At 34.3% G+C, this 16,688-nt stretch overlaps 1 protein-coding gene across 1 annotated transcript; it reads left to right on the forward strand.

The window, feature by feature from the left end:
- Nucleotides 1-947: 947 nt before the first annotated feature.
- Nucleotides 948-15,626, forward strand: SPATA22 (spermatogenesis associated 22). Its single transcript, XM_036408579.1, has 8 exons — nt 948-1,060; nt 3,161-3,289; nt 5,423-5,483; nt 5,613-5,708; nt 7,089-7,431; nt 9,780-9,909; nt 11,794-11,891; nt 15,303-15,626. Exons 1-8 carry the CDS (start codon nt 1,018-1,020, stop codon nt 15,492-15,494), a joined length of 1,092 nt encoding a protein of 363 aa, XP_036264472.1. The 5' UTR covers nt 948-1,017; the 3' UTR covers nt 15,495-15,626.
- Nucleotides 15,627-16,688: the final 1,062 nt, after the last annotated feature.

Genomic DNA, 16,688 nt, shown 5'->3' on the forward strand with positions numbered 1-16,688 from the left:
CGGGTTCGGGTGTGAGCTGCGTTGGTATTTTTTTCTGGGCTGAGAAAAAGTCTCCTAACTGCCAGTTTGGTTCCCAGAATGGCATCGGGAATATTTCCTAACGGGCCCACTAGATTGGGCTTCACGTCCAAATTAGGAAACAAGGCAGAGGCGGTCCCTGCCCTGACGGGTCCCAGGTTTTATGACTGCGTTTGGACATTAACATTTACCTCCGGACGAGTTGCAGCTACTTAGCTGCGTTCATGTCTGTCTGCCTCACTGGGTAATGAAGTTGGTATCTTGCCTTTTCACGTGATAGGGAAGAGCTTGTTGAATTCAGTTGGGGTTGAACTAGATTAGGAGGCTAACCACGGGAAACATTATAGCGGAAATTCTGTTGCAAAAGAAAAAAGCAGAAACATGTGTTTGTCCTGTTGCCATTTCTGGAAACTGAGTGGAAACATCATTTCGGTTATTCTGGGTATTAAGTGAGGCCACAGTCTTTGAAATGACATCATCCAGAAGTCTCAGGCTCCTGCCCAGAGCAGGTGCCCCCAGTGCCGTGCTGAGACCCCGTGGTCAATGGTAGATGCTTCCTGGCCTTTCAAGCACGGAGCTGGCCACGTGTTATTGTCCATTTTGCTCTTATCAGACCAGAATTATTCTCACTGTGGGTCATTAGTTTTAAAATAAATTACATAGACTGTGTGAAATTGCTACATTTAGGAAGCAAGGTTATAATACTCCTAGCTTATTTAGAAAACGGTTTATGTTGTTAATTCTTAGTCAGAAATGAAAGACTCCATAAAGTGTGAACATGATCAGGTTTGAAACGATAGTTTTAAACCTTATGTTCAGTAATTATTAGGCTAAGAATTTGATTTTGTTGTGGATACAGTATGAGTTGTAAATCTCTTTCTTTGTAAAAGGCGAAAGATTTATACGATCTGAAGAGAAACCAGAGTATCTTTCTTTGAAGGTTTAGTCCAATAACTTCATGTGCTAAAGAAAAAGGCATAGACTTTGATATTGACGGAAATGAAGAGAAACCTAAATGAAAATTCAACCCGAAGTACAGCAGGTATGAGCAACTTTTATTTTTAAATTTTCTATATTTTGTATATACCATGTAAAGCTTGTGTAATATATAGATGGAGCATTTTGGAGGAATTTAAAAAAAATGAACTTGTAGTCTAGCCTCTTTACTCTTTAGGTCCGAGGAAATAAAATAATTTGAGGCAAAATATTTAGTGGCAGAAGTGGCAGTAAAATCATACTTCCCTAGATTTATGAGTGGTCTTCCTACAAACCCTACATGCTTGAGTTTTGTTTTTATTTGTATTTATGATTTATTTAAAGTACTTCCAGAAGCACTGCTGTCTCCCTAAAAGCTTTTCTTACCATTTCTGCTTCCTGATTTATTAGTTGCAGTGTTTCCCAAAGTGCGGTACACATACCTCCAGGGGTATTGGAAGAGTTTGGTGGGGATATGCACTGCACAGTGCTTTAGCTGCTCCTAATTCTATGTTCTCATGAGTACCAGGGGTACTCAGCGTTACGAAAATTATAGAAGGGGTACACTTATGTCAAAAGTTTGGGAAACACTGACTAGAGGATAAGAATGAAGAGAACCAGGGAAATGATGATAATGGGCAATGAAGATAACAATAGCTATTATTTATTGTGAATGTACTACAGACATTTCTAGACATTTTGTTATATGTAGTAAAATATTTAATCCTTACACCAATCAATGTGAGATGGGCATTGCCATCCTTGTTTTCCAGGTGAAAACTAAAGCACAAAGAGGTTGTTAAAAAGTGACTTAGGAAGTGGCAGAACCAGGCTTTGAACCTTGAAATACGGCTCTAGAGTTCATATTCTTAATCATTATATCATCCCACCTCTCAGTATGTCCTATTGGCATAATGAGTTTAAGAAAATTGCCCAAGTTTATACTTTGAAGTTGTATGTAATTCAACTCTACTTTGAGGTTGTATCCAAACCCAGGAAGTCTGATGCCAGAGCCCATATCATTTAATGAGTTATCGCAGAATCTGTATTCTCCTATAGTATAAGTTTTGATGGACCAGCCAGAGTATGGTATAGCGACAAGATATGTAAATTGAGATTGAGGAAGCTTGGGTTGTATCTAGGTTCTCCCCCTGTGGTAGTGTGCAAACTTTTATGACATATTTTCCTCTGAGATCTCTTCTAGTTTTACTGTTTATAAATTCTGACTTTTGGCTTGACTTGAGATCCCAGGTCTTTTATCTGGAGGATATGGGGGTAGTGTTTGGATATTATCACTCTAAGCCTTAGAGTCTAAAGCATTGTCAAAATAATCCACAGAAAATATGCATTACAGATACCTGGAGTGCTTGTTAAAATTTCAGTGTTTTGGCTTCCAAACTAAATCTATTGAAATAAAATCTATGAGAGTAGGGTCTAGGAACTGGTATGTTAAGCACAATTCCAACGAAATCTTAGTCACACTAAAGTTTGAGACCCATGGCGCTAAACAGTATGCTACCATAGTCCAAAGAGTGGTTGGGGTTTTTGAAAACATGGGTTAATGTCTGGTTCTCCCTTACTCCTTTTGTACCTGAAAGGTCCCTTCTAGTTGATATGGTAATAGGTAAGCATAGGAGGAAATAAGGCAGTGTTAATCTAGAATAAGAAAGGAATTTTTACAAAATAGAAGCAGACTCATTGATTCAGAGAACAGACTGATGGTTGCCAGAAGAAAGGGAGTTTAGGGGAACCAGGTAAAAAGGTGAAGGGATTAAGAAGTACCAATTGGTAGTTACAAAACAGTCACAGGGATGTAAAATACAGTATAGGGAAATAGTCAATATTTTAATTTTATGTATGGTGCCAGCTGGCTACTTGAGATATCAGGAGGATTACTGGATAAAATATATGATTGTCTAATTACTATGCTGCACACTGACACCTGAAGCTAATAGAGTTGAATGTAAGCTGTAATTGAAAATTTAAAAAAAGGAGATTTTAGAGAAACAAATGAGACTATTTAGGATCTTAAAAAGAATGTAAGAATCAATAAAAGGTATAAAATATGTTTATAATAAATATACAATTAACATATAGAAGTAGACAAAGTATTCTATAACAATCTATTTTCCTATTATATACTAATTTATTGGACCATTCAATTTAGGCTGTTTGCCTGTACCTTTGTTCAATCAGAAAAAGAGGACTAGACAGCCATTAACTTCTAATCCACTTAAAAATGATCCAGGTATCAGTACTACTTCTGACAGTTATGATTTTCCTCCTTTACCAACAGGTAAGAAAATAAGTTGCAAACTTTTATTTTTTTTAATAATATATTTCTATTGATTTTTTACAGAGAGGAAGGGAGAGGGATAGTTAAAAACATCGATGAGAGAGAAACATCATTCAGTTGCCTCCTGCATCCTCCCTCCCCACACTGGGGATGTGTCTGCAACCAAGGTACATGCCCCTAACTGGAATCGAACCTGTGACCCTTTAGTCCGCAGGCTGATGCTCTACCCACTGAGTCAAACCAGTAAGGGCTAGTTGCAAACTTTTAGAAAATAAGAACTAGGATTATAGAAAACTACCATTTCTATTTTATGTTTTTCTTCTTTCCATTATCCAAATATAGAGATTACTTGGCTCTTCCTGAACATTCCAGTATAGTAGTTTGAGTTTCCTTGTCTATAAGGATAGCTTAGAATTTTAAATGGATTATCTTAGATCTGGAGCCTTTGTTTTAATGAAATGGTAACCTATATTGTAAATAATTTTATTTTCTTTTTCATGATACATATGGATATTGTGATTTAGACATTTGGTGCTAACAAATGAAGAAACTCAAGTTGCCTCAAGAATAAAATGTGCATAGGAACACAGGAAGAATTAGAAAAAATAGACCTTAGGAAGGATAGAAGCCCAGGAATTTCTAGTGCTTAGCCTCAGTCTTTTTCTCTCTTATAGCATTTTTATCTTTATTTTGTTGGCTTCCTTATAGTTTCAACAAGTATATTAACTAAGTTGCCCTTGCTGAGAATTAACATAACCCTTTACGTCTATTTCTCAGAGCCCATATTGATCTCCTTCTGTATCTCTTGATTCAAATTCTAGACCTTGGGAGGTTTTAAACTATACTGACTTTTTACTTATCTTTGGAAAGAAGGCATGGACAGAAAGACATTCTGAAATATACTTGGTGCATGCAGGTTATATACGTTTACATTTTTCTTAAAAAATAATAGACTCTTATGCAACTAGAATTTTAAGATCAATTTCTCTCTTTCTCAATACCTGTATTGTTAATTTTATCCAGTGTTCAACCATAGACCTTAATCTACTGATAAATTTATATTATTCAACATTTAAGGGATTTGAAGTAAGAATTTCATATTTTCCAATTTTTATGGATAAAATATTCATATGACTATGCATAAATGGACATTCTGGTTATTCTTTGTCATTTAAAAAATTCTGACCCTAGCTGGTTTGGCTCAACAGATAGAGCATTGGCCTGTACACTGAAGGATCTCTGGTTTGATTCCTGGTCAAAGGCTTATACCTTGATTGCAGGCTCGATCCCCAGACCCAGTCAGGGTGTGTGTGGGAGGCAACCAATAGATGTCTACTTCTTCATCTCCCCTTTCCTTTGATTCTCTCTAAAAATTAATGGAAAAATATTCTCGGGTAAGGATTAACAAAAATAAAAAATTATCCACCAGTTAAAATATTTTTATAAGTAGCATAATGTTGACCTTACATTAACAATAATTAGAGCTGCTCCATAGAGAAATTTGTATCCTCCTAAATACTGAACTCTACAGGCTCTGACCAGGATAACTGTCAGAGATATAAGATTCTCATATTAGGTAAGAGAGAAGACTATATCATTGTTTTTGACATTTTGAAAGATTGGTTGGGAAACAATCAACCTTAGAAAGAAATAGAAGAGAGTAGAGTAGAATAGGAAATACCAGAGTGTATCACACATAGTAAGAATAAGAATTGGTGAAATTTTATGTTCTTTCAACCCCCCCCCACACACACATGCACTCTACACATACATATATGTTCTGAGTTATGTATTTTTTGCTGTGGGTTGGAATAAAAAAGTTAAACATTTATTACATTGAATTCATGTTACACAGTACAAGGTACTATACTGGGATTGATTGCAGAAAAGATACAGATAAACCTATTGCTTTTGCATAAAACACAGTGGGGGAGAAAGACATCTATAAAAATTAATAGGGCAGGCTGTGAGAGATTCCTCAACAAAGTGCTGCTGAAGAACAACTTCATATCTTTAAGTTCTTTTCTTCAAGCTTTCAACTGTCAAATAAGTATGAATTATTATTTTTTAAATGCTATCTATTTTTTTCCAACTACTGGAGGAAATAATTTTCTCTCTGTTATATCTTTTGAGATTGGGCCTGGGAAGCAATGAATCCAGAGTTGCCTTCTTTAACGAAAACAGTCAACACAGGGTATGTGGAAACATATACATCAATGAATGTGTGTCTGTTACTGACTGATGTTATTCTTCTATGTATATTTTACATTTTTAAATTTTGAAATAAACTATTAGTATTTAATAAGATATGTTTTCTCAAAAGGCAAATACCACATTCAGTTTCTCATCCTTTGAGAAGTCAAGATTCTTTGCCTAAGTCAATTCAGCCAAACACTGAAAGGAGCAAGAGTGGTTGGAGGTGAGTCTACTTAAGATTTCTTTCTTTTTCTATTCCTTCTCCTCTCCCTCTCTTCTTTATCTTTTCCTCCTTTCTTAGACAGAATTACATTTAGGAAATTTCTCTGTTTAACTACAACTACAGCAATTATTAGCTACATTTTATAAAAGAAGTTAAAAAGACTTTAGGTAAAATTGGTAGTGATTATATTTCCAGAGATTTCTTCATGTTGAAAGGAAATTTCTGCCAATATTTATCACTATGAATTTATGATTTTTCTATGGATTATTAGTGATCTAATTGAAAATAGGCAAAGAGTCAGAAATAACTGTGTCATAATGTTGAATATATTTAGAAATTGAGAACCAAATAGAATGCCCAATCTTATCCTACCTAGTAAGATAAATAGAATGTAATAAGAAAGAAAGACGGAGACTGAAATTCATATGCATCTGCAGTGGTAGAGCTCAAGAAATGAGGCCATCAAGGAAGATGGTCATTGCCATAAAAATTAAGTTCAATGCCTAAATATTGTGAAAAAATGAATAAAAAAAAGGACATGGATTACTTTTTAGGTTGGATTTTAGTATTCTTGGGTAAGTGGCAACTACTGGAGGAAATAATTTGGGAAACAAAGTATTAGAAAAAGAGCATCAAACATATCATTATTGGTAATTGTTTAGTGCTTTGATATGCTATTTTAATTCTGACAACAACCTTATGAAGTTAATATTACCATGACTTTTATTAAATATATAATATTTAAGAAAGGGGAAACTTAATAAAGTTGTTAATACATCAAAACAATATTTTCACTTTTAAATAATGAGTTTTTATTTTATTATCATGCTAATTTTCTCAAGATCATTCAGTTACTTTCTTCAGGATTAGGGCTTGAAACTAGGCCTATTAATGGTTTTGAGATTGTTTTTGGAGGCATAGTTTTAGCTGCAGGTGCTAGGAGAAAGTTTATTGTGATAGGCATTAGACAGAGAATTAGGTAACAAGTTGTAATCTGGACAGTCACCCAATCCTATATAATAAAAGCCTAATATGCTAAGTGTCCAACCATTTGTTTGACCATTTGATCAGTTGCTATGATGTCCAATAACCACCAGGGGGCAGACACTCAGACTGGTAGGTTAGCTTGCTGCTGGGGTTTGGCTGATCAGGACTGGGAGAGATGGGCTGGACATGCCCTGGAGCCCTCCCACGGTCTTTCCCTGGCTGGCCAACTTCCTGTGGTCTCTCCCCAGCAGGCTGGCCTGAGGGACCTCATTGGTGCACAAATCCGTGCACGGGGCCTCTAGTTCAGAAATAAGAATTAATTATTAATTTTTAAATTAAGAAAATGTAAATGGAAACAACAACTAATACTAATTTTTTAAAAAACTATTACAGCTACAGAGATGACAACAAAAATACCAGCTTCAAAACTTGGGATAGAAATGATTTTAGGCCTCAGTGCAAAAGAACAAACCTAGCGGCAAATGATGGAATAAATTCTTCTTCAATGAGTTTCGGAGTACAACAACAAAAAGAGTTAAAAGTATCTCAACTTCCTAACTTATCTTACCAAAGAGAATGTGAAGTACTCAGACCAACACATTCCTCAAAAATTCCTGGCTCTACAATGAGAAGTCTAGAAAAAAACAGTACATTACAGGCATTTAAGCCCAATATCCAACAAAATCAATTCAAGAAAAAAATGTTAGGTGACATTCCAGTAGAAAACGCTCTGAAGGTAAGCTTTTAAATATGAGTTATTTACATTTTTGTATTTACCTGTAAAAAATGAGATAAAAAAGTATTTAGAAAATTATAGAGATAAGAACATTTAAAATCAATCTCATGGCATGCAGTTCAATTGGAGTGAATGAATGTTAGTTTCTAAAATATTTTCATAGAGGTTGTGAACGGCTGCTCTTTTTCATAGTTGTTTTAGAGTGTCCTACTAGGTTCTGAATTTCACTGTGTACTAAATATTGAGATGATGACAATTTATCCATTGCTTGCAAAAGTTCTCCAAGCTCTCCTCAAAGTAACAAGGATTAGCAAACTTTTTCTGTAAAGGGCCAGAGGGTAAATATTGTTGGTTTATGGGCCATATGGTCTCTCTTGTAACTACTCAGCTGTGCCACTCAACTCTGCCATTGTAGCTTAAAAGCAGTCATAAACAATACATAAATGGATGAGTGTGGCATGTTCCAATAAAAATTTACAAAAACACAGCAGGTTATATATGGACTACAAGCCATAGTTTGCTGACCTTCGCTCTATAATCTGGTTTTATTTTATCTCTAACCTCTTGTTTCATATTTACTAATTCTCCAATGCACTTGCCATTTTCAGATATTCACAATTTTTTAAACATGATATACAGGATAATACGACTCTGCTTTGGCTTATGTTCTTCCTATATCTGTACTTCCTTCAGCCTTACTTTCTGTTTCCATTCTTTACTGTTATTGTTCTTTGCAAATGTTTTACCAGTAGCTGGTTTGCTATCTTTCCTCCCTTGCCTCCTGGCCCAATGGATTGTTTACCCTGTGTCCTTCTCTGTGCTCTGGAAGGCTGAATTGTACTACATAGTGCATCATCCTAGGATCCCTTAACTGACTTCTGTTAGGGTCAGCCAGTGGGAGTCACTGGCAGGACATGAAAGGTTCAGGAGAGAGGTTGGGTTTTTCTATGATCTTCCTACTTAAATGTAGTGTTACAGGTAGTAGTGTGTCCCTGCATCATATAGCCCCTTCATGAGTCTAGCTTTCATAGGTTTGCTAATTTTATTTCCTTCCCTTGTCCTTTTAGCCCAGGAGTGGTTTTTGAGTGCTTAAGTGCCTTACGTTTGTTTTGCCCACATGTCTGTGAGAAGTCTTTTCAGTAAGCCATCTGAAGAAAATTCTTTTTCCCTCTTGGAAATATGACTAAAATAGCATGTTTCATAGTGGTTCTTAACCTTAGGTTTCCTTGTATATAAGAATGATACAACAGAGTGACCTTAATAAAAGTAGCTCATTATTGCTGTACTCCTCTATAGGAGATATTCATACCTTAGTTAAGAGGGGGAGAGGGAGGAAAGGTAATTATAGTTGGAAAACAATGTCCCTTCAAGTGTTCTTAGATATGCCTTGCCCTCATAAAGGGAAGTGCCATCACCATTCCTTGAAAATTAGTATCTTAACACATAGTATTCTTAGTTGATCTTTAAAAATGTCAAACACATTCCATCCTTTACACTTGCTATTCCCACAGTTCTCACTCAACAACCTATTTAAAATAATTATCTGTCTCTTTTATGTTTTTTATCCTGTTTTTCAAATGTATAAGATATATCAATTCCTGAAATTCTATGATATATTTATTATTTTCTGAATTTCCCACTGGATGTCAAAATCTGTGAGGGTATATATTGTCTGTTTTGTTCACTGTTGTTTCTTCATTACCTATGTTTGGCACAGAATAGTACCAATATATACTTTTTGAGTGAGCGAATGAATGAATGATTCCCCTCCTAGAGTATGAGAACATTAAGGAAAGGAATTATGTTCTTTTCACCTATATTTATCACACGTCTGGTACACAATATTTTAAAAAATATTCAACAAATGAATGCATCAATTGATGCCCATATAAATAATTCTCTTCTTTTTTAAAAAAAATATCTTATTGATTTTTTACAGAGAGGAAGAGAGAGGGATAGAGAGCTGGAAACATCGATGAAAGAGAATTATCGATCAGCTGCCTCTTGCACACCTCCTACTGGGAATGTACCCGCAACCAAGGTACATGTCCTTGACCGGAATTGAACCTGGGACCCTTCAGTTCGCAGGCCGACGCTCTATCCACTGAGCCAAACCGGGTTCAGCTTAATTCTCTTCTTGATTGTCTCCAGTTTCCAGTTTCTCCTCCTATAAAGTGATAATGATGCCTTTAATTTATGGAGTAACTGCATTAACATTTTCAATAATTCTTTTACATATTTTACACATGTGCCTGTTATAAATGTCAGGAACCCTTACAAAGAAATTGAAGAGTGTGATGGAAAATAAGAAATGTGTTTCTAATGCTATCATTTTATGTTTTCTAAAGGATGCCTCATTGTATCAGTTAAAACTTAAGGAAAAAGATAATTCTTTAAGAATTATATCAGCAGTTATTGAAAGCATGAAGTACTGGCGTGAACATGCCCCCAAAACTGTACTTCTTTTTGAAATATTGGGTAAGTATAATACTTCAAAAATATTTAAGTAATACTCTTAGATAATAGTGTTAAATGTCAATAGGAATACCTAAAAGATCTTAAAGAAAAAACATTTTGCAAAAGGAGATTTTAGTTAATTAGGCTTTTTTTTCAATTCCTGGGTCTGTCATTGATTTGTGACTTTAGATGTATTTGCTTATTTATGTAGTATTCTTCTGATTTATAATGTTAAAACTGAAAAGATTATTACAAGTAATTTAATTCAACCCTTAAAGTTTGTGAGGAAATGGGGCAAATAAAATAGACTTGACTAAAATCACAAAGCTAGTCAACAGCAAAAATTGATTTAAAATCTAAGTTCCTTATTCTTAATCTAGTGTTATTTTTATTATAATTGTCTAAATCCAGTAGTAATTTTGTATATAAATTAAATCATATTTTAAATACTCTGAAAGAACCTTTGTAAAGAAACCTTTACTGATATGAATACCTTATAATTAATGTTTTCTAAATTAATATTTAAAAGGGGAAGAGTTTTATAGAGTGTTTTTGGAATTTGATTTTAGCTAGAATGAAGAGATAAACAAGTAAAAGTAGAGATTCAGAACATACTTCTTTCAGTAGTTTAAGTAAACATTTAATTTAAATTATGAAATATTCTAAACATACAGAAAAATATAGAGAATATCTACTTACCCATTTATATAATAGATTTGAAACTTCTATCCATTTTTCTTCTAATCTAGAGATAATCACTGTGGTATCTTTCCTGTCCATGCTTTTATAATATTACTATATACATCTGATTTCATAAATTTATGTGGACTTTTAATTTCTTTTTGTGTTTTAAAATACACAGCTTGCATTTTCAGCCAGTATTATGGTTTTGGATTTAGCCATTTTCTGTCCTGCCATAATATTGTCTTTATCTTAGAGCTCCAAATGTGACCTGTTCAACAGCTTCTGACTCTTTCCTTTTGACATTAAGATGCTTATCAAAGTTGTTTATACCACCCATCCTTATACCACAGTGTCACATTCTTGATGATTTCATTTGGTTGCTCTTTTCCAGAAGCTAGAATATGACCCTTTGCATATAATTTTCTGGCTGGTATCAAGTCCACCACCTAAACCCTGTCTGTACTCTGAAGCTGGGGAAATGGGATACACTAATTGGTTTAAGTCCATCTCAACTCACTCCTGCATCTGGGGTTGGGGCCAAATTCCATTCAAATTATATGGCTAAGAATGGCATAGGAGAGGTTTTCCAAAGAAAAAATCTATGTACTAATAGGGGAAATGGAGGTTGACCTCAAAATAACAAATGTTCACTATCAGTTTTCAGTAAGTGGCTGTTAAAGGAATAATTAATGCTCTCATTTGATACTTTCTTGAGACAAACAATTATTATTTGCATTTTATAAGATGAGACAAATTTGAAAGAGTTTAAAACAATTTGCTCAATTTAGTAAGCTGAAGAACTGGGACTCAAATGCATGCCTTTTGATTCTAATTCAATGTTTATTTTTTTCATTAAACCATGATGCTTATTAGTTATATATGTGTATTTCATTATTATGTAATAGAACGATCTGAGGATTTAGCCACTTTATAGAATACATTCTAAAAAAAAGGTTCAGATGACCAGCTATTGTCAGTTGAATGAACTTTGGCATATAACTTGTTCCTAAGTTGGAGAAGGCCAGAAATTTTCTTTCCCTTAGAGTAAAACAGTTTCAGAAATACATTTTCTTCATTAAATGTCTTCTTTATTGTTGTATAAATAAAACTATGAGAGAGTTGGTATGGGAGTAGTTATTTAAATATCAACTTCTCTTTGTTAAATTTTATTTGCATTTTACCATCAATGATTCCCCTCTCCCCTTCTTTAATGTTACGTAGGTGTTCTCGATTCAGCTGTTACACCTGGACCATATTATTCAAAGACTTTTCTTTTGAGAGATGGGAAAAATACTCAGCCTTGTGTATTTTATGAAATAGTGAGTATTTGAGTATTCTTTGCAAAGCCTATGCCAACAAAACATACAAATGTAGACTGTAATTCATTGCAATAGAAATGATGTTAACATTTTAGTTGTACTTTCAACATTTTGTTTGGTTTTAGTTATGATTTTGAAATTATTTGTTTAATATGGAGAGCCTACTATGTGCCTGGCCCTGTGCTAGATGCAACATATACAAATTGGGATATGAATAGTAAATGACTCTTTCAAAGAGATTATAATCTCAGTAAAAGATGGTTATATAAATGTTACATTGTGGTATGATAAGTGGTATGCTAGAGATATGTGCAAGGTGCTATAAAAGTAGATAGGAAGATCAGGAAGATATTTGAAAATGTAATAACCTTTTTTTATATATATATTTAAGGACTAAATAACCAATGTGTGTTTGGGGGAGAGGAGAGGTAGGAAGGAAAGCATGCTAAGTTGAGAGAGCAGAATATTCAAAGACAAGGAGCTAAGGGAGAGCCTGGATTGTATAAGAAACTGCAAGTAGTTTATAGTTATCAGAGTGTAGAGTTAGTAAGTGATGGGGGTAAGGGTAGTAGTAGTCCTGAGGTTGGGGGAAGGCAAGAGTGGGCTGGGATATAAGGAAGAGGCTTGGTGATGGAGAATGGGGTGACGAAGTTTGGAGGCCTTATATGACTTACATACTTTGTGAATTTGGCATTAATTCTGAAATTGACTAATTCTGAAATCAGACATGGATTCTAGTTTTTATTTCACCATTTACTAGCTTTATGACCTTGAGTAGGCTACTTAAACTTTCTGAGCTTCAGTTGTTTTATTTGTAAAATGAGACAAATTTATACTTTGAAAGGTTGCTTTGGAGATTAGATAATAACACATGAGTGTATAGCATTTCTAACACATAGTAGATGATCAAGAAAAGTATTATATTATCAGGTTATTAATTTCTAAAATATCTTGAGCGTTTATTATTCTCTAGTCTTATGACTTTTATAAATAAAAACTTTATACAACAAAGTGCATAACTCATAACTGTATAATTCTGTGTTGCATCACAAGTGAACATTACCAGGTTAAGAAATAGAACATTGCGATTACTCCATGCATCCTTGTGCTTCCTCCCGTTCACTACCTCCTGTCTCCTAACTTTTAATATCATAAGTTAATTCTGCCTCTTTTAAAGCTTTATATAATTAGTATCATATGGTATGTTTTCTTTTATGTCTGACTTCTTTCACTGAATATTCATCTTTATTTTTGTATGTAGCTATAGTTCAATTATTTATATTTATATGTACAATGTTTTGTTGTCTGAATATACCATGAGTTAGTTTTCCATCTGGTTATTTCCAGAGTTCTTGCTATTATGAGTAATGTTCTATGAACATTTTTGTATATGTCTCTTGTGCATATGCATGCATTTCTGTTGAATATATATAATACCTAGGAGTAAAATTGATGCATTATAGTGCATGTGTGTGATCTAATACAGTATTTTCTGCTAAAGAATTTTCCAAAGGGTTGTGCCAATTTACACACTTACAATCAGTGTAGGTGAGTGTAATTTCTTTCATTATTTTCAACACTTAGTACGCTAGTCTTCTTTATTTTAGCTGTTCTAGTGAGTGTTTAGTGCTATTGCATTTCTCTACAGTTCCCAGTGACTAGTGAAGTTGAGCATCTTATACAACTTACTGGCCAATTAGGTATCTTCTTTTGTAAAGCCTGTTCAGGCCTCGTGTCTCTTTCTTTTTTTTTGTTGATGTTGTTAACTCTCACCCGAGTATATTTTTCCATTGATATTTAGGGAGAGTGGATGAGAGAGATAAACATCAGTGTGAGAGAAACACATCGATTGGCTGCCTCCTGCATGTGCCCTGACTAGGGCACGGGCCAGGGAGGAGCCTGCCCTTGACTGGAATCAAACCTTTGGCCTGCAGGCTGTAGCTCTACTGAGCCAAATCAGCTAGGCTCATGTTCTTTTTTCTATTGAGTTATTTGTCTTTTTGTTACTGATTTATAGGAGATTTAAAAAAATACTATTCTTGGTACAAGTTCTTTATCCATTATGTATATTGCAAATATTTTCTCATATTTTATGGTTTGCTTTTTAACTTTTAATGGTGGCTTTTGAGGAACAGAAATTCTTCACTTTAATATGGCTCCTTTAGCAATAATCAACATCTTTCCTTACAATTAATGCTTTTTATGACAATTTAGTGAAAGCAATCCCATAATAGTTTAAATTTACTCATAATTAAGAGGCTTTGATGCTGAATGATCTTTTTCTGGTTTGTTAGTCCCATTAAGGCATAGTCTTTTGGTTCCCAATTCTAAGCCTGGGGTGGGATGGGATGGTTACCAGAATCTCTTTCTCTTACGAGCCTCCGATTCTATTTTTTTTTCCTCCTAGCACTATGAGCCTGTCAAAAGCTCTGCTCAGTTTCTTAGACTCTCACTGCCTTGATTGACAGATACCTCAAAGGGAAAGCATCCCCAAATATCAGGCTTCATTCTGGACTCCTCTCTTTCCCAGATAGAGTCTGTAATTCCTCATTGTCTTGGTATCTCTCTGAAATTTACGAGGAGATTTTTAAGTATTTCATCCTGCTATTCTAGTTCTTAGTTGGAGAGTTGGTATGAACTACCTTTCTGCCATCAACTGAAAGTAGAACTCTGGCAGTCTTATAGAAGTGAATAATTCATGTGCCTTTACATTGAGAATTATTCAGTCTTTTAAGGAATAGCAGTTCGCTAGCTTGTAAGAAGCCCTACCCAAGTAAAGGTCTTTCCTCTGTGACAGGGCACTCATATATGCCCAGCTGCTGCCAGGGCCAGCCTGACGGTTGAACCGGGCTGAGGTAGGGAGGTGGGAAGTGAGAAAAGAAAGAAATTTAGGAAAGTGGGATCCGGAGAACTACAAGTAGCCATTGACCGACTGTAGCAAGTTTATTAACTGCGCAATGCTTTTTATACACAAAACACTAATTAGGAGGTCTGCCAAGAGGAGTGTATTTCTTTGTTCCTCTTAATCTCTAAAGGAGAGATAGAGCCGAAAGACTAATTCTTAGTACAATAAATCTCAGTAGATAATTACAGACTTCTTGGCAAGACATAAAAGGTTGCTCTCATACTACAAAGATTACTTTCATTCTACTGATAATCGCCATCCAAACAAGTCAGGGAAATCTTTGGGATGGGGGCCAGCCCTGCTAGCCCCCTCAGATGCAAGGATCTTGTCAGCTTACATCCTGTCACCAACAAGCTGTCATGGTTTTGTAAGCAGTGGGGCCCTAAATCAGGTAAGAGAGTTATAGAATTTTGGGTGTTTCATATTTAGTTGGCCATATGGTTTCAAACAGTTAAAATTTAGATGAAGTAATAGATGACTATTGATATTTATCTTTTTAAAAACAGGATCGTGAACTTCCAAGACTGATTAGAGGCCGAGTTCATAGGTGTGTTGGAAACTATGACCAGAAAAAGAATATTTTCAAATGTGTTTCTGTCAGACCAGCATCTGTTTCTGAACAAAAAGCTTTTCAAGCATTTGTCAAAATTGTAGATACTGAGATGAGATATTATACCAATGTAATGAATGAAATTTAAATAGTGAAGTTTAAATACTGTAACTTAAAGCACTTTCTGTTATTGTTTAAATTAGCATCTGCACAGTTTTATAGCTATTGCTTTTCTGTATTTCATTTGTTGAACTAAAATATTTAAATGCTTTCAAATGTGTAAAGAGTTTTTGAAAAATAATTTTACTGTCTTTTATAAAAAGAGCACATTTGCTAAAATTCAATAACCATTTCAGATAAAAATATTCAATACAATGGAAATAGATACTTATTTAACATGAGATAATACATTGAGTTAGCCCCAAATCCAACTTCAAACTAAATGGGGAAATATAGAGACATTCCAATTAAAGTCATGAACAGGATGACAAGGGTGCCCATTGGTAGTACTGTTACTAAACACTGTACTGGAGCTGCTAGTTTATGCAGTTTATTTAATTCACTTATTTAGTGAGCATATATTCTGTGCCAAGCAGTCTTTCAAGTGCTGGAGACAAAGAACAAAGTAACAAAAATCTCTGAACTTGATGCATTTATAATCTGTGACGGAGAGAATACTTTAGACAAAAAAATTTGAAATATTAGAATTTTTGCTTCTGGCAGATGATATAATTGTATACATGGAAAACCTAAGAAAATCAACTGAGAAACTACTGCAAAAATGAGATAATTTAATAAACTTAATATGCATAAATCATTAGTAGAAATATTTAAGTAACCCACAAACATTAGAGTGTAAAATGGATAAAAGTACTATTTAAAATAGAAAAAATTCCAATACTAATTAAGACTAAATGATAAGTATGGAAAATGTATGAATAAAAGTTTAAAATATTAATAAAGCACAGAATAAAAGACTTGGACAAATGGAAAAATAAATTTTCTTGTATAGAAATAAAAGATGTATTTACTCAAATCAATTTGTAGCATGTAATTTTCTCTATGTACACACACACACACACACACACACACACACACACACACACATCCCAAGCTGATAATAAAGGTTGTGTTAAAAAAAAATTGTCAAGAAAACTCCAAAAAGAACACTAGACAATAGTTTTATTGTATATTATAAAGCCTTAAATATATTATCTATTGCTGTCTAGCTAATTATCCCCACACCCCAAATTTGTAGCTTAAAACAAAAAGTATTTATTCTTCTCACACTTTCAGTGGGCCAGCATTTCAGGAGTAACTTGGCTGGGCAGTTCTGGCATGT

This window comes from Pipistrellus kuhlii, unplaced genomic scaffold, assembly GCF_014108245.1.
Source record: "Pipistrellus kuhlii isolate mPipKuh1 unplaced genomic scaffold, mPipKuh1.p scaffold_m20_p_39, whole genome shotgun sequence".
In the NCBI taxonomy this organism is placed as follows: Eukaryota; Metazoa; Chordata; class Mammalia; order Chiroptera; family Vespertilionidae; genus Pipistrellus; species Pipistrellus kuhlii.

Bases quoted from the DNA above. Each gene is read 5' to 3' on its own strand.
- SPATA22 (XM_036408579.1), top strand. From the start codon at position 1,018: ATGAAGAGAAACCTAAATGAAAATTCAACCCGAAGTACAGCAG. The intron at 7,432-9,779 runs GTAAGCTTTTAA...TGTTTTCTAAAG, and splicing joins CAGTAGAAAACGCTCTGAAG to GATGCCTCATTGTATCAGTT. The intron at 11,892-15,302 runs GTGAGTATTTGA...TTTTAAAAACAG, and splicing joins CTTGTGTATTTTATGAAATA to GATCGTGAACTTCCAAGACT.